General features: G+C 29.4%; 1 protein-coding gene, 1 long non-coding RNA gene and 4 other non-coding genes across 6 annotated transcripts; 5 read left to right on the top strand and 1 right to left on the bottom strand.

Moving 5' to 3' along the window:
• The first annotated feature begins 1094 nt into the window (after positions 1–1094).
• On the top strand, positions 1095–1161 carry LOC111692509. The gene has a single exon (XR_002763253.1). It is a non-coding gene; the product is annotated as a small nucleolar RNA SNORD31 (small nucleolar RNA).
• Positions 1162–1946: 785 nt separating this feature from the next.
• Positions 1947–9320, top strand: LOC108913915. Its single transcript, XR_001964652.2, has 9 exons — positions 1947–2261; positions 3934–3973; positions 4469–4514; positions 4898–4952; positions 5220–5279; positions 6632–6685; positions 8110–8170; positions 8939–8976; positions 9158–9320. It is a non-coding gene; the product is annotated as an uncharacterized LOC108913915 (long non-coding RNA).
• On the top strand, positions 1996–2064 carry LOC111692507. The gene has a single exon (XR_002763251.1). It is a non-coding gene; the product is annotated as a small nucleolar RNA SNORD31 (small nucleolar RNA).
• Positions 3755–3890, top strand: LOC111692510. The gene has a single exon (XR_002763254.1). It is a non-coding gene; the product is annotated as a small nucleolar RNA SNORA70 (small nucleolar RNA).
• LOC111692508 lies at positions 4764–4831 on the top strand. The gene has a single exon (XR_002763252.1). It is a non-coding gene; the product is annotated as a small nucleolar RNA SNORD31 (small nucleolar RNA).
• Positions 9321–13440: 4120 nt separating the features above from the next.
• On the bottom strand, positions 13441–17530 carry LOC108913911 (protein PRRC1). The gene is made up of 7 exons (XM_023456553.1): positions 17371–17530; positions 16977–17274; positions 16710–16918; positions 16500–16602; positions 16290–16442; positions 16064–16235; positions 13441–13927 (listed from the first exon to the last, which is right to left on the bottom strand). The coding sequence occupies exons 1-7, from the start codon at positions 17453–17455 to the stop codon at positions 13814–13816; spliced, it is 1134 nt and encodes a 377-aa protein (XP_023312321.1). The 5' UTR covers positions 17456–17530; the 3' UTR covers positions 13441–13813.
• Between the last annotated feature and the right edge of the window lie 670 nt (positions 17531–18200).

Below are 18200 nucleotides of genomic sequence, written 5' to 3'. Positions count from 1 at the left end.
GGCTGCCGCTTTCTTAGTTGATATTATTTATTTAACGGTACTGATTAATTATAAGCAGCTTATGTTTATGCATTTTGTGTATAATAAATATCGATTTTTTTATCTTGCCACGATTTTCATTTTTACACAAAAAGTAAAATTGTTTAAAAAAATCTGAGTTCAATACACTAGTTTTTTTAAAATACTGTCATTTGTTTTCATACAAAATTCAGGACAAGAATGTGGTATGTTCGTTTACAATCACTTTTGGAACATTAATTGGTAAGAATATTTTGTAAGTTTTGAATTTTAGAAAAATTTATGTTACATTGTTTTGAAAGATGAGTTTATCGAGGAAAAAAAATATTTTTACAAAGAAAAATAAGATTGAAAAAATAGAGAACGTGTGTTAAATATCTTAATTAAGAGGCAAGGCATGACTCGGTCAGCACAGAAATCGTTAAAGGAGCTGATGATTTGGTCACAAATTTTTGCACTTGAAAATGGTGAGTTGAAAAATTAAAATGAATATGGAAAATTACCAAGATAATAATTTGTCTTTCTGATAGGTAGGCCTGAAAAATACATGCAGCACTGCCTAGCTGTGAATAAGGTAACTAATTTACAGTAGATTTATCCTTTTTTGTTTCCCATTTTACTATGATCCTAATATGATGATTCAATTTAAATAGAAGTAAATTTATTAATTATTTACGCTGTTTGTTGCCAAAAGGATTCTGAAATTTAATTAACTAGAATTATTTTATATTTATTAAGTTTTCAGTGAATATAAATTAAAATTTGTTACAGATATTCACCTTGAGACTGATTCTTGGCTTGGCCTCCACTCCATGAGGTAAGTTTTATATTTAGATCATTTAAGCACTTGTCACTCTTTTAAACTATAAATGTAACTACAAAATTAAATTTAACTTGAAAAATGTTAACTTGAAACATATTTTCTGTTTACTTTTAATGAAACTTACTTGGTATATTTTTCCTTAGTTTCCTTTTTTTAATTAACGTTTCATTTTTATAAATATGTCGATATATTTATCATAAATTATTTTTTGCAACTTGAAGTCGTTTAATTGAACCGAAAAAGATTGTTTGTTTTTAAATGATGATTTTGATTACCGCCCCAGTCTGATTTTTGTGAAAGATTGGTTAGGTGCTGATGTTAAATCGAATAATATTTTTCAGTGTTTGTAGTCAATTTTTTTATTAATTTTTTAACCTTCCTTTTTCAGGTATCTAAAGATGAAATACAAGAAAATAATTTGAGATGGTCAGTTTTATAAATTGTAAGTAAATAATTTTTTTAATAGACAAAATATTCCCAATTCCATTTTGATGATTCACAAACCTCTGTGGTATAAAATTTTGAAATGGTATCTGCTTAATATAAACATTTTTTACTGCAGATTTCGGTAATTTAATAAAGTGAACTTAAATACTCATTATCACACCTAATGCATCCAATTAATGTTTTTATTAATTTAATTAATTTTTACAAGAAAAAGTCAAGTCATTTTTATGTAGAATTTAATGCTCTACAACTTTTATAAGATTTTTTTTTCCAGCTTTTACCCCTTTTGAGTTATCTTGAGAAACCCTTAATTTTTATCTTTTTTTACCCCTAGCTAGAGGTTGAAAAAAAAAAAACATCGTTATATGTATACTTCAGACTAAATTGTATCAAAAATTCAGGCAAGTTGACCAAAATTGTGATTTAAAGGCGCATTTAATTATACTGTGGCAAAATGATTCTAAGCCTCTCTGTTAAGAGTTGATCTACTACCCCCTTGATACGTGTGACTTAGCAAGTCGTATGTCACTTGCTTGCCATATGCCATTAGTTAAATAAGTCTTGCATAGCTGGGATCATTATTAATTAACTATTAACTGTTTTAATTATTGGCAATATGATTCTACTTTGAGTATAGAATGTGGCTAATTCCAAGGAAGTGACACTTCTTGGGAATCTCGACAAATATCGTACGGGGTGTAAGTAAGGTGTGAAATGATGAATCCATACCGCCCCAGTCTGAATTCTGTGACTGATTGGTTATGTATCTGACACATTCATACGTAGTAGTTTTTTATTTTAATGGGTAGTAGTAGAAACAATTATAATATTTGTAGTGCTCAATCAATTTCTGTATTTGGATAAATAAATTCACGCAAATATATATATTTCAGTTCCATACATCAAGGACACATCACTCGTCAGAGCCTAATACCATATAGGGGAATTTAAATTGGATATGGAAAGGAAGAAGGTGATTATTTTTTAATGTAGATGTACTTTATATTGTCGCTGATCTTGCAAATGAACATTAGCAACAAAAAGAAAACTGACCAAGTTTCTTGGAATTAAGCCCTCGAGGCAATGAAACCACGTTTCCAAAATTTACAATATTGAGCAAAATGCAAAATTCAAAGTCATTTGATAGTAAATGGACCTCGCCCGATACATTGGAGATGTTTTAAATTTTCTGTTCTGTCCGCTAGTAGCCTCTTCGGATTGAAAGTCCGTTTTTTGAAATAGAATAGTATATTTTTTATTACAGGTTTCTATTCTCCATGAAAAAATGTGAAATTTGTTTAAATTATTTTTTTCTAAAATGCGTTTTTTTGACACCTAAATGACCTTCGAAATTGACCTTGTACCAATTCTCGTGAAAGTTCTTTCACCTTCAGAAAATGAATTTTCATGAAAAATAATCATTCTTAATAAAATGAGCAGAATACATTTTCCCATAGGGTTATTTTTGACTTCTGATTTCGATTGGAAGTGGCCTAATCTAGGGTCGTAGCGGTGTGGAAAAATGGCAATACCCGGAAAAGTCAGGGAATTCATTATTCTTTGTACAAAACAAGGTTTTGAATCCTTTATAATACGTTTTTTGGGTATAAAAAGATTATGGAGTTCAATCTAGAGAAAGTTCAATGCATAAACACTAATTAGTATGTAAAAATGAACTACAAGTGACTTGTATTTTTATAAGTCGGGGAAAACCTGGAAAAGTCGGGGAATTCTATATTACTTTTGAACTATGAACCCTGTAAATCTGATCGAAAATTCCTTTTTTCAACGGAACAAGCATACCATTTAAACTGGCTTAAAGGAATTCTTGAATAAAACACCTGATATTTTTCTATGTTCAATCGGATCCCTAATAGATGATGTGTAAATGGTGTAGAATCAAAATCTACAATAGAAAATATACTATATTATTTGAGAAAACTGATTTCTAGTCCGAATAGGTTATTTGCCATCGGAGCCAGGATTTATAACACATCCAATTTATTGGGGAAGGTCCATTTACCATTAGCGACTAAATATTGCATTTTGCTGAATATTCTAGATTTTGAAAGGGGTGGATGGATGGTTTTGGACACCTGGTATATTCACCTATGTTGGTATAATTAGCATATGTGCCACAAAAAAAAAATTTGCTTGTTTTGATTTCTTTATATTGCTTCCTTAAAAATTACTCAAATAGCTTACGTCTCCTTGCATGATCTACGATATGTATGAAATTTCTCGAGTAATAAAAAAAAATTCTAAAATGTTCTCAATTTAAAGCAAAAGGTGAGAGTCTGAAAATTAAAATTTTAAATGCTGGCACTATCAAGTGCTCTTAATTCTTTATTTAACTAATTAAATGTATTTTATTTGTAACAGACTATACAATAAGAATAGAAAATGTCACTAATTTTTTCTGTTTATTTTTGATTAATGAATTTTTTTTTGTACATTGTGCAAGTACCCCACACTATTAAGCCGGCCATTTCTGCATCTTAGAGTAGAAAACGGTGTGCTCGTTGTGGGAACAGCAACGTCTTTTCTGTGTATGGTGGCTTGGTTTCTATCCATGCCAACCAAAGGAAGATTAGAGACATTTCATTTTTCATTAATGATTTTTTAAAAACAGTAATTTATTACAGATCCTTTGGAGATTACGAATTCAGGAAAGGAGAAACTTCGGTAAGTGCACATCCTGGTTATTTTACCATCTTTTGACTTTTTTCCTACACAAATTAATTTTATGTGAATCTATGAAATCTTCACGTGGGCAAAATTATAATGATGAGCAATACTTAGGACACCTAAAGATGTTCCCTGATTAGGAAATATTTTCTAATAAATCAATCATTTATCATGAATACTATGATATAATTTACCTTCAGTTTAGAAAAATTAAAACGAATATGGAACAATACCAAAATAGTAATTTGTCTTTTTGATGGGTTGCCCTGAAAATACATGGAGCATTGTTGTGAATAACGTAACTAATTTACAGTACATTTATCTTTTTTTGTTTCCGATTTTACTATGATTCTATGATGAGTCAATTTAAATGGAAGTAAATTTATTAATTATTTACGCTGTTTGTTGCCAAAAGGATTCTGAAATTTAATTAACTAGAATTATTTTATATTTATTAAGTTTTCAGTGAATATAAATTAAAATTTGTTACAGATATTCTCTCTGTGTCTGATTCTAGGCTTAGCCTTCACTCCGCGAGGTAAGTTTTATATTTAGATTATTTAAGTACTTGTCACTCTTTTAAACTTTGAATTTAACTGCAATATTAAATTTAACTTGAAAAATGTTAATTTTATTTTCTGTTTACTTTCAATGAAATTTGTTTATTTTTCTTTAGTTTTTTTTTTAATTATGTTTCATTTTTATAAGTATGTCGATATATTTAACATAAATTATTTTTGTATTTTGAAATCTTGTTTAACTGAACCGAAAAAGATGATTTTTGTTTCTAAATGATGATTTTTATTACCGCCCCAGTCTGATATTTGTGAAAGATTGGTTAGGTGCTGATATTAAACCAATTAACATTTTTCACTGTTTGTAGTAAATTTTTTTATTATTTTTTTAACCTTCCTTTTCCAGATATCTAAAGATGAAATAGAGGAAAAGAATTTGAAGATGATCAGTTTTATAAATTGTAAGTAATAATTTTTTTAATAGAAACAAAATATTCCCACCTGGTTATTTTACCATCTTTTGAAAATTTTTTCCTACACAAATTTTATGTGAATCTATGAAATATTCACGTCGGCAAAATTTTTCAAATTTCTAATTATAATGATGAGTAATACTTAGGACACCTAAAGATGCTCCCTGATTAGGAAATATTTTCTGATAAATCAATCATTTATCATGAATATTATATTATAATTTACCTTCAGTTTTAATGTAATTTTTTCTTTAGGAGGCTGAAATACATCTTATCACAGGCAGTTTCGAAGAGTGCGTTCCCATGTCAAGCAAGGTAAGATATTTTTATTTATATGTAGTCACAATTTATTAACAGTATCGATATGAATTGCGAGACATGAACATGTCTATAAATGTCCTAGGGTTAAAGTTCCTATGTCGAGAGAAAGGCACAAACTAGCACTCAATTTTGATTTTTAAAAGTATTCATGAAAGTTGAAGAAATTGACGGAAATTTTGTAAAAGCCGGCCCTGGGTTCTTGAAAGAGAAAACTGTTTGTGGTTTTGAAACCTTTATAAGAGGTTTGTTTGTGTTTAAAAAAAGATTATGGAGTCCAGTCTAGAAAAAATTTAATGCATAAACACCAATTAGTATGTGAAAATGGATTGGAATTTTTTATGTCTGGGAAAACCTGGAAAAGTCAGGGAATTGTATATTACGTTTGAACTATGGATCCTGTCTAAAGGACACGATTAAATTTTTAAGTCTTGATATAAATAGCAGCTAAGTGTAAAAAAAAGGATGGTATTATAGAGTAACGTTTGTCAAATAGCCATTTTCATGCAAAATAACAATTTGTTGTGGTACTTGGTCAGTCTTTAACTGTTAACTAAAACCGCTGTATTTTTTCCATTGCGTCACGAGCAATATTCGTATGAATTAAGACGAAAAATCCTAATCAAATTAGTCACTGTTTTCATATAATTGAAATGTCATCCTGACAATTCCCAAATCTGGATATCTCGCAAATTTTAATACTGGTATTACTGGATACGAAAATATGTCAAAAAATCGATATTTCAACGCTCAAAAAATGTATACAGGTTAGTATGGAGACGAGATCAAAACAACTGTCAAATTTTTAATCTGACTCGGTTCTGTTTTGTTTTAAATGCGCTAGTCAAACTACAGTCTAAAATTAATAGCCAACAAATGTTTTCTATTTTCCTTCACTCTAATACACAAAATATTGGAACGGTTGTCTGTGATAGATTGGGACTATGAAGACATTTATACCATCATTGTATCTCTTTTTAGCACGTTTAATAATGAATTCACGTCCGCAACGACTGTCTTTGATATTAGGACACTCGTGACGTAATGGCAATCTTAAAACGGTTCTAGTGTATGTTTATATGTTTTGCATCCTAGCAAAATTAACCACAAACAAACCTAAGTTGAAAATAAGTAATTCCCTAGGGCTGAATCATCATCACCCTCTTGCACCTTTGATGTATAAATAACTAACGATCTGACTTAATTTTATAAATTCTTTGTAATGATGAGTAATACTTAGGACACCTAAAGATGTTCCCTGATTAGAAATTAATTCTGATAAATTATTTGTTTATTACAAATATTGAAGTAAGCGATTTCGTTTTCTAAAAAGAATTTTTGCTTTACAGGAGAAAATATTGGAACATCTTATCTTAGGCAGGTGTATACAATATTCTTACGAGGTGAGTTATTTTTTTATAATACCCAGTATGTTTTAAACAATGTTCTATTTGAATGGTCAGAGAAAGAAATAATTAAAATTGCTCAAGTTGTATATTCCTGTGAAAAAAAAGTGAGCATAGAAATAGGGAAAATATTCTTGACTCTTATTTGAAGATGCAATTAAACTTTCATTCAGTGGCGGTTGGTGTGGAGAGGCTCTGGGGTGCCATCTGCCATCCTCCTAGGAATTTTCATAGTAAAAAAAAAATTAATTTAGAATTTAATTTAGTTTACAATCTTATCTAGATCATTAAATAAATTAGTCATGAAATATTAAAAAGCAAATGTTAAATTTGTAATGTGCAGTCAACTGAACTCGACTTGAATTCATTTGAAAAACACTGAATACGTGGGCTTCTCGTAGCTCACTCCCAAATCTGAAATGTTTACAGCAGTGGTCATGGTTACCGTCACGCAGCAGTGAAAGACTGAGCGGGAGTAGTGTATATTTACTATGAAGTTTGGGTTCTGTTTAGTTTGCCCACAATCAAATAATAGCTGATCACCGCTTACTTGTCTTGTTAAACGTAATTTGTTTATGTGTAGTATTAAATATTGTTACATACATATTGTTTCTTGTTTTTTTTTAACATTCATGAGTATGAGTTTAAATTAGATTCTAAAGACAGACTAACAACACTTGCAATGCTTTCTATCTATTGAAAAATCAATGCTGCGAGAAATACCAGACTATGAAAAAATAATTGAAAAGTTTATTTTGCACAGAAGTAGGATGAACTTTCACTATAAAAAATAATGTTGAACACATTTTTCCCTATATTGCAATAGCACTTAAAATAAAACTGCTCAATTATATTTGATATACTTTTTTCAATATTTTGTACCTACCTAAATATTTCCGCCCTCCCTGGTGTGGAAGTCAAGAGCAGCCACTGTTTTCATTAGGTCTGTTCCAACAAGAGTCGGATTGGTTCCGAACCATTCGAAATGTTTGGCCAGCTAAGTTCTAAATGTGTTTTCAGTTAATATATCGCAAGAATTAGTTGGATGCACATTTCTGACGGTTCGGAACCAATCCTTGACTCTTGTTGGAACAGACCTATTTGTCTTTTAATAATAATCATTCATCAGCTTCATTGTTTTAACACGAGTCTATCAATATTTGCACTCTATTGACTCAAGTTATTATTTTTAGTGACTTTCTTGAAATGCTATATAATAGTTACACATAAATTATTACCCACAAAAATACATTTTATTATTCATTACATTCAAACATTTATATTCAATGATGATTGTTCTATCACAGACCTGTTCTGACCCTCATTTTGAAGACATAAAAGAACGGCCATCTGATATTATTGTACTAATTTTTTAATTATTAAAGGTTAAAGAACAATTACTTTAAATTGAATGTTTCCAGATACCTCTGCCTCGACTTGAATGGTGATGAAATCGGGCAAATCTTTACAGCTTCAAAAAAGGTAAGGCTTAAATGTCAATTATTTCAATTTTAAAAAAAATTCATTTTACATTTTTATACTAAAACTGTTTTTACAAAAAGTACCTTGGATTTATTATACAGGTTGTTTTGGAAAAAAGATGCCACAAATTTAGAACAGAAAAATAAGATTTTATGTGGACTACGGGTCTATTTTATTTTGTTTTTGAGATACAGGGCGTCACAGGTCATTTTTTTTAAATCAAATTTTAGTTATGTCTTCATGAAAACATAATACACTGAAATTTACTATCTTGTGAAGGTCAGTTTTTAATATCTCAGCAATTTCAGCAAGAGTACCGTTTTACATTCTAATATACAATATACACTGAGAAAACCGAAACTCGAGGAAGTTGTCATAAAATTTAATTGAGTATGGTCGTATTCGGTGATTTCTAGCAGAAACTTTAACACAGATGTCTTTAACATCCTTGAAAACTTTCCTGTATCATATTTAAAGCATTATGTTGTTTTTTGAAAAAGATATACCTAATATTTTAATTTAGAAAAGTCCGATTTTAACTATATTAAAAACAGAAACGATGGGCCTATGGTCCATAAGAAAAGATCTTTTGTTTTATCGGCCCCTAAATTTGTGATAACTTTTTAGACACATCATGATGATATTAATTACACCAGAACAGCTGTGATGGTTGTAAAAAATATAAGCTCAACAGGTCTGATATTTATTTTTCGTAAATATCTTGCCTACGTTTCATTATAGGAGTTAAACTGGATTTTTTTTTTTCAGTTCATAAGAAGACTTTATGACTTGAAACCCCTAATCAGGTGAGTTTGAATGGATTTTAGTCAATTTTAACTATTTTCAGTATTTTTATGATGATTGTTCTATCACAGACCTGTTCTGACCCTCTTATTGAAGACAGAAGAACGGCCAACTGACTGATCTTTCTATTTATATAAAATCGCCTTTGACCTGTCATTTTGCTAATTACTTTTCATTTTTCAGAATGGAAAAAAGGACATGAAATAAATTGGTTATGAAGTAAAGGGATTAATAAATCCGAGAGGAAAAGAAGAAACGGAAGAGTAAGTGAGTATGTTTGTGAAATATTTTTTGTAATATATTTGAGAATGGAAATTATTTAATTTTTATTTAGCAGGTATGATAAATAAAGTATTTAATATTGTACTGTTTTTTTTTACTCCTAAAATTCCTAATTTCCTAAAATGGTTATTGTATTCAATGGATAACTGATTTTATTTTTTAATAAGATCATTTATAGGGATACGTAATTTTTTCAAAAGAAAACAATTAAATTTCGCAAAATTAAATATCTAAAATTTCGCGTTTATAAATTTTCACTGAAAAATATTTTTAAATTTACCTTGAGTATAATATACAGGGTGTCCCGTACATGTTTAAAAAAAATTTTGTGCAATTTCCTCAACGCTTTTTTCTTAGATGTCCTGTTTTTGAATACAGTGTGTTGAATTTGTTACTTTCCAAATGGTTTTCCTTAATTTTCTTTAAATCTGCTAGATAAAAATGTCAAAATTTGTGCAGGAGTAAACATCAACTGTGTGTTAATAATAATGTGCAAACAGTTTCTGAAAAGCAGTGTCGCTGATACAGATAATTGGGGTACAATCGAAAAAAATTATTACATTTCTAAACTCTAAAGCATACTGGAAAAAAAAAGATCTACTTGGTGAATTTCGATAGCATGTACCATTACCGAGAAAAATTAAGTTACATTTTTTTGCTTATATAAATCAGCACAATACATTAACAAAATATTAAATTGAAAGAGCACTTTATCATTGAATTTCTTACGTATATCACATGAAACAGTCAAACTTCAACACACTATATTTAAAATGGTGTCTAAGAAAAAAACTACATGAACTACCCCTATTATTTTTCCATGAGGAACTTGCACTCAAGTTTTTTTTAAATATGAACGGGACACCCTGTGTTACTATCAGATGAAAGCCAACATTGCTGTTGTTTCTACATATTCTTCCAACAGTGTGGTCCTTCTGTCTGTGATGACAATGTAGGTGCTGAAAAATCACTCCGCATCAACACTACAGGACTCCAAAAACTTTGAATTGCTGCTTTTGCACAATGAATATATTTAGTTGCCCATAAAACCTGAAGAACATCGGGAAGTATCTATTTTTATCTCCTGCAGCTGTGACAATGAAAGTGACTATCCATCAAAAATATCTTGTGGGAAATCTTTCCCGAGCTACTGTGGCAATAGCTATAGAGGGACAAAGTAGTTGGAATGCCTCGTTTGTTTTATTAGATTCATGTGAAGGATTAATAATTTATTCAAGCCCTCAGATTTTACCAGAAGTGCATCGTTTTGCGTTTATTTTCATATTTCACATTTTTTCTGTAATTTTGCATTCACACTTATTTCATAAATATGAAAATCCCTAATCATTTGTGATTTATGTTTAAATTTTAAAATTTGTACAAATTTGGGGGAATGCAGAAACCGGTGGTAAAATCAGATTTTGAATATGAAATTGGATGCTAATTTTCATAATTTGATTAAAAAAATAGATTTTAACAAAGTAAATTGAATGTTATTTGACGTAATAGTTGTTTTTAAGTTCTACGTTAAACTATTCTGTATATTAGTCTGCTGAAATAGGCAGTAACTGATTATTAAATTTGAAATACATTCAAAATATCAATGAAAAAAAAGTAAATATAAAATGGTGCAGTAAAAAATTGACTACATATCAATTTTTAAATACATTTCCTTTATAGGTTTGCGTTGTTTCATTTTTAGTAATATGTGTATCATTTTGATTTGATATTTTTTGACTTGTAAAATACCAAAATAACTATTGTTATTCCCCAAAAGGAATAAATCAAAATAAATATTTAATTTTTGCATTATGGACTATTTAAAAGATTGTTTTAATAAAACTTGATATAGCATGAAGTAAATAAAACACTGGTGCTACTTCTGACAGCTTGTATATTTCTGCTGAACAAATATGAATGACAAGTTTCGGGGATTTCTCAATATACAGAGTGAGTTTTTTTCGATGTTTAGTGTAGGCATCTGGGAAAGTAGCAGAGATATAAAAAAGCTTAAGTGAGGAAAGATATGCAGTTTTATGATCCTTATTAAATGTTACTTTTATTTTTTGAAAAAGCTTCATGGCTGACTAGATATTTGGAAAAATCCGAATTTGGCCAATTCCTTCAGATGCATGTTGCTACATATTTAACAAAAAAAAATTTAATTACAATAGTTGAAAATGGCTGCAGTTCTCTCATTTTTCAAAATAACCATACCAAATATATCGTTGGCATAAGCATAAAAAAAAGACATTTTTTTCTAGCTCAAAGCTAAGGTTTACATTTAAAAATCTTGAAGTTTATGTTATAACTTGAAAGTGCACATGAACAATTTGATCACACCGTCTTAATAACACTGCAAACACCTGAAACTTTGTAAATTTTTTTTATAAAATAAATGGCAACGGAGCTATACATGCATCTGAAGGAATTAACTGAATCCGAATTTTTCCAAATATCGAGTCAGTCATGATGATTTTTCAAAAAATAGAAGTAACATTTAATAAGGATCATAAAACTGAACATCTTTCCTCATTTAAACTTTTTTGTATCTCTGCTACTTTCCCAGAATCCTACACTAAACATTGAAAAGAACTCACCCTGTATGTAGGCCGGCTTATCAGAACATTTCTGCTAGAGTTTTTATAACTGAAATAAACTGGAAGACAGGATATACAGGGCAATCAGCACTTAAATCCAACACCACCTAATAACAATTGCGGCTGTGTAAAAGTGTCGTTACAATAGGAATCTCTTCCAACTAAATGTTTTTCATTCTTTCATAATTATCACCACACAGTAATTGCTTACTAGTTTGGCTGAACACCCAAGAAACAGATTTAGGTTAGCACTTCTGCATTAGAGTTATGGATACTTAATTTAAATATCTTTTATTTAAAACTAGTTAACCCGACAGACGTTTTGTGCAAATTTCAATAAATTTGTGATCGTTTTGTGAAAATTCCATAGAAAAAGCACTTCCCGAATTTTCCGCGCAATTTTTCGTTTTTCTTTCCTTAAAACCATATTCAGATTATTATAAACATTAAAAAAAAAGAGGTTAACCATGGGTTGAGGCGTTGTCAAGTGAGGCGCTTATACTTATACCAATGAACAGCATTATTTTTTATTTATATAGACAGATGTAAAACTAAATTTCTGTGTATGGTCAAGAAAAATACTATCAAATTTATTTTATATTTATTAGTTTATAGTATATGTATATACATTATCTTAAAGAATATGGCATAATATAGTTACAATATCAAATATTAGTAATAGTGAGATTTTTTATCAATCTAAAAATGAGCAGGATCTATGTTATACATAATAGGAGGCACTTTAATAATTTTGGATTTAAATGTCTATGATTAAGTGCCTCATTCATATTTGAAATAATTAGTTTATTTTCAGGTCTAAATTAAATTCGTAATTACCACTTTTTTTATATATATATATTAAAGGTATATTTAATAAAATGAATAAGGCACTTGCATCCATCTTGTCCTACATGACTTCAAGAATTTGGTGTTTAGTTAATTTCAAATAATCGGAATCTGCAAAATAACTGAAATCTTTATTTTCATATTAACTTAAAAATTGTAAATTGTGAACAAGTATTTGAAAACGTAAAACTTCATAATCCTGCAACATTTTTACAACATTTCTCTTTACATCAATATGGGGCAATTCACCCCCTGAAATTCACTTCTCTAATTAACGTTGCATATAAATTTAACAACTAATATTAGTAACTTTCCAACTGGAAAGGAACAGCTTTTGAAGCTAAAATTAAATAACAAACCTATTCTTCTGCAGTGTGCAACGGTACATTAATGCTTGAAGAAAAAAGCAAATAAAAAAATAGCATTTCAGGAGTAACTAATTAATCACCAAAATTAAAATTAGTGTTTCAGAAGTGCATCTGAAGTACACTTCTTGTTTATTGGAAAATGAAGTATTAACTACATTGTACTACATTTTAAACCTTAATTTTCTGTCAATTTTCATATCCTTTTTTTGTGTTTACTGCATTGATTCCTATTCCTATTAACTAATTAGGCTAATATTATTCGTTCATACCTTGAGGCTGTTCATGACAAAAAAAAATACAATGTTTGAGCCTCTCGGTTTTCAAATAAAAACATAACATAAAAAAAAATGTTTCATAAAAATTTCGGATACTTATAAATGAATTTAAAAAGCTTTAATATACATAATTAAGTACAAAAAGTACTGTTTGTGGAAAAATTAAAAATAACTGGAAATTACCTGGGTTCGCATTGGTATGAATTGTAAAAAAATATTTGTCTTATTAAAATTAAACTTAAAATATGATGCATGGTATAATGTATTAATTTAATATGAATTTTTCCTTTTTGAATCTTGCAACAATTCATTTATAAATGGCCAAATGTATACATTTGGTCATGCTGTACATGCTTACATATTACATGCTTTAATAAAATAAGTTTCAATCTGACTTATAGGTAATAGATTTCTCATTATTTTAAGAACCCAGTTTTTGTTTATACTATACCTAAAGAAGATACAACCTTATTTAAGTGAGGTCAACTGATTTTTGAATATCCTCACAAGGGTCTTCCCTGCTAGCAAAATAACCTCTTTTCTTGCAACTCCAGATATGCTTGCCTGCCAATCTGGTTTTGTCTGGAAAATTTGTATTTATTTCAAAATTTAAGTTTTTAAAGCGGATTAATACATGATGTTAAGAAAACATTTTTTTTACTTTAAAAGTACAGGGGTATTTCAAATTACTTCTAAAAATATTTTTTAATTACACCAAAGCATATTTTTAGTTTTTTAGTTAGTGCCTTAAATTCAACATGCCTCGCGAGAAAGGCTCCAGCAGCGCCATTTTGTACTATTTTTGAATATATATATATATATAAAGCCAAAAATATATATATATATATATTTTTTTTTTGGACACTTAAAGACATGGTTAATAACCATTAAAAAAAATCACAAAAAGTCGCTTTATTTTAGCATTTTACAGTGGTGTTACCCTTTAGGTGAAATCGGATATGACATACTAAAACACTATTTTCTATAAATTTTGTCTGCCCAAATTTCTTTTGATGTCAAAATTTTTTATAACTTTTATAACTCTATGGAGGCCTCTAAAAAAAAGGTCTCGCTCGCAATCATATTGATTTTGAACACGTTTATGTTTACAAAAATAAACATTTAAATGTCAGATTTTTTTTTCTCCAAAAATTATCTTATAATTAAAAAAATATAAAATGTAAGGATATTAAGGTTAACATCTCGGGGCATCAAAAATTTTATACACTGGAGATGGCCAGAATTATTTCAATACTTTCGTTGACAACCAGAGAGTGAATAAAAAGCAAGTCGATGAAAACTGGCTCATTCAAAAGTTTTTTTAGCCATGCAAATATAAACTGAAAATGACTGACAACCACTTGCTTTGGTTGCCGAAAATTGGATAATGGGATACAATTTGGGCTGATTAAAGAAAAATCGACTATTTTTTTTTTTCAAAATCTGATAGATTCAGGGAGGTGAGAAGAGATGCCTGTAAAAATTGGAACTCTTAATATTAATATTTAAAGGTCGCGCATGGCGATTTTCTATTTTCCATTTAAATAACATGGGAAAAATTATTTTTCAATTTCAGAATTTTATATAAAAACCAATAGACGGATTTAAATGACCGAAACGTATCCTTTTTATTGTATTAAATAGTATTTTTTTAAATTATTTCTTTGCTAATGATGGAATTACAAAATTTTCCACTATCACAACCGAAAAGTGATTTATCATTAGTAAAGAAATAATTTAAAAATTTTTTAAATACTATTTAATACAATAAAAAGGATTTAATTGATTCTTCCCAGAAATGGTGGGTTTTTCAGTCATATTAATTTGAAAGACTTGATAAACATATCAATTTTGACTTTTACATGCCTTTTTTATATAATATTTCATGATAACTTTAATCATTTTTACATGAAACTGGAGAAAAAAGTGTAATTATTTCATTAATTTAACTTTTGTACGAGTAGGTTTATCAAAAAATGATAAGGGACATTTTTTGTAGAACATTCAATTCCCTACAAGAATACGTTTCGGTCATTTAAATCCGTCTATTGGTTTTAAGATATAAAATTCTGAAATTGAAAAATAATTTTTCCCGTTATTTAAATGGAAAATAGAAAATCGCGATGCGAGCCGTCTGAATATTAATATTAAGAGTTCCGATTTTTACAGGCATCTCTTCTCGCCTTCCTGAATCTATTTCAGAAGGGATTTTGAAAAAAAATAGTCGATTTTTTTTAATCAACCAATATTTATTATTAAAAACAGCACACACATAACAGAAAATCATATCATATCCAGCTTGCAAATATTGGAAAAGGCCAAAACACTTGTGAGCATCATACACGATTTTGAAGATTAGTTGTTTCTGTTTTTGTATCAAAAATGTGATTCACCACAAGATCTGTTGTAGGTACCACCATAAATATATAAACAAGTATCATAAATTAACATTTTAGCAGATAGAATAATATTTAAAATGTGGCTGGAAATAGGCATGATATTCTTTTAATTTGTAGTTTTAGGGTTTTACTACTATCAAATTTAATATCCTTTAGTGACCAGGAAAAGATGAAACCACCCCAATAAAAAAAACATCTTGTTCAATTCGTGCAGTTAAAAGAAAACAAAGTTTAATAAAATTATGTGAGTTCGTTTATAAAAATAAATGGACAAAAACTTAATCTAATATTATTGGCCAAATCTCTAACTCTGTCATACCTGCAGGTAAGTTGATAATTTCTCTTCAGTTGTCAAAGAAGCTAAATCTGGTCTGCTCGCATTAATTTCCTTCAGAATTTCATTAACTGGAATAGGCGTGGCTTGACTAAAAGTTTGTATATTAATCTGTTTTTCGTTGTCCTTAAGAATCAATAAACTCAAGCCGTACCACCTAGAAATATATTAATATTTAACTGGATTTATGTAGTAAAGTATCAATTCTTACTTGTCTCCTTGTTGGAACAAGATATCTTCTACAGCTATCGTAGGAGTCTTTCGATACTTCCAGGAGTAAGTGATCTTCTCTTCGGCATCTTTGATACCTACTTCAAACCCAACAGGTAGGGATTTTTTTGGGGGCAGATTCAATTTGATTCCACTTAAAAGATTTGATAAAATTAACAGTTTTATTGTATATAGTAAACAGACTATTTACTTCACCCAAGCTTTTCCAAAGACACAATGAAATGCTTCTCTTAATGCACCGACTTCATCGTCAACTTCTGATGTTACTGTAATTTCTGTATCACCTCCTGAATCTATACGAGTAAAACTAAATCAGTTGGAAGCACAAAGGGATTAATAATTTTTGATTACCAAAAACTGATCACTAATAGTAAAAAGAGCTATTAATTTAATTACTTACATATATATTCACTCATTTGTGGATCCAGTGTAGTGATTATTGAATCGACAGAGCTTTTAGCTTTTTCTGCAACCTTAGATAAGACTCCACCACTCGAAAATGCTTCTTTAAAGAGCCCCATAAATCCTCCTGATGTACTTTCATTTTGGGTAATTCTCGGTTGTTCTGTGGTACCATGCGGGATACCCTTGCTGGGTGGAATAGCAGCACTAAAAATTCAATAAGTATTTCAAAAAATGAGAAGAAAATTAAAATCAATTGGTTTACCTGAATTTTGTGCTTGGAAATTGTTCTACACCTAAGGGTAAAGTATTTATACTAGAACTGGGTGGTGGTGGTGACATTACTAATTCAGAGTGAGGTTGTGTGGGCAATGTCTGGGTAGTAACGGGTGGTACAATACTGGAGGTAACTGCTGTTGGAGTTGGTGATGACCACAATGTAAAATCTGGAATTGACGATGGTGGACCAATATTAGATAGTAAGTTTCCACTTGGTTGATTCACAAGACTGGGTGAAGGTATTGAATATGCCGAGGAGACACTGCTTAAAGTGCTTAATGAATCTGAAATAGATAAATTATTATTATTATTTTAAATATAGGAAAATAAATCTTGTGACCTATATTCAGTTTGAATTTAACAATTAACATATGTATTACCCGTTTTTTCAGTATTAGTGGTTAAATGATTTTTCTTGTCAATAATTTCAAAAGAAGATTCGCCATTTGAATCCTCGTGCAACATTTTACTATGAAATAAAATAAACAATTTTCATATAATTAATAAAATATTGTAAACGTAAACACATTTAACATTTTAGGTTGGCACAATAATATAAACAGTATTGCCAATTGTCACCGACAGGGTTTCGGGAATTTTAATTTTCCCCTAGCAGAATGGGTAAAACCCATAGACATAGTAAACTATGGACTGGCTCTAGAAAGAGAGGTCAATCGCGCTGATGTGTGCAAGGCAGATGAAGCTAGTTGAGGCAAATACCGGTAAAATAAATGATGGTACACAGGTATACCGGTACAAAATGATATAAACAAACTTTGAAGTAAATGTCATGTATTGACATTATTGATTGATTTCTTGAATATTTGTGTGAATTAGTTAGTGTATGTGAAAGATTCGTAAAAAATAAATATAGTGCAATCGTCTTCTGAGATAAATTGCGAGAAGAGACGTTTAAGTGGAGAAAAAATTATATTTCTTAGATAGGAAAGAACTTATGACGGCACCAACATGTTTATACTTTTTGCAACTTTCTGAAAAGATTGACCAAGTAGAGTTGTTTCTGATGACAACATATTTTGATTAAATTATTTCCCCCATCCTCAAAGTAAAATGTCATTTTAACATCAAACCGAATATAAAGAAAAAGTTTTAACTGAAATGTGCTTATAATGTGCTCCAGCAAAAATTCTCTTCAAATAATATGTTGAACGAAGAAAGCATCGACATAGTTTCAATTTATACAGTTCTG

Source organism: Anoplophora glabripennis, unplaced genomic scaffold (assembly GCF_000390285.2).
Source record: "Anoplophora glabripennis isolate ALB-LARVAE unplaced genomic scaffold, Agla_2.0 scaffold1077, whole genome shotgun sequence".
Lineage (NCBI taxonomy): Eukaryota > Metazoa > Arthropoda > Insecta > Coleoptera > Cerambycidae > Anoplophora > Anoplophora glabripennis.
This window is presented reverse-complemented; position numbering and strand designations above follow the sequence as displayed.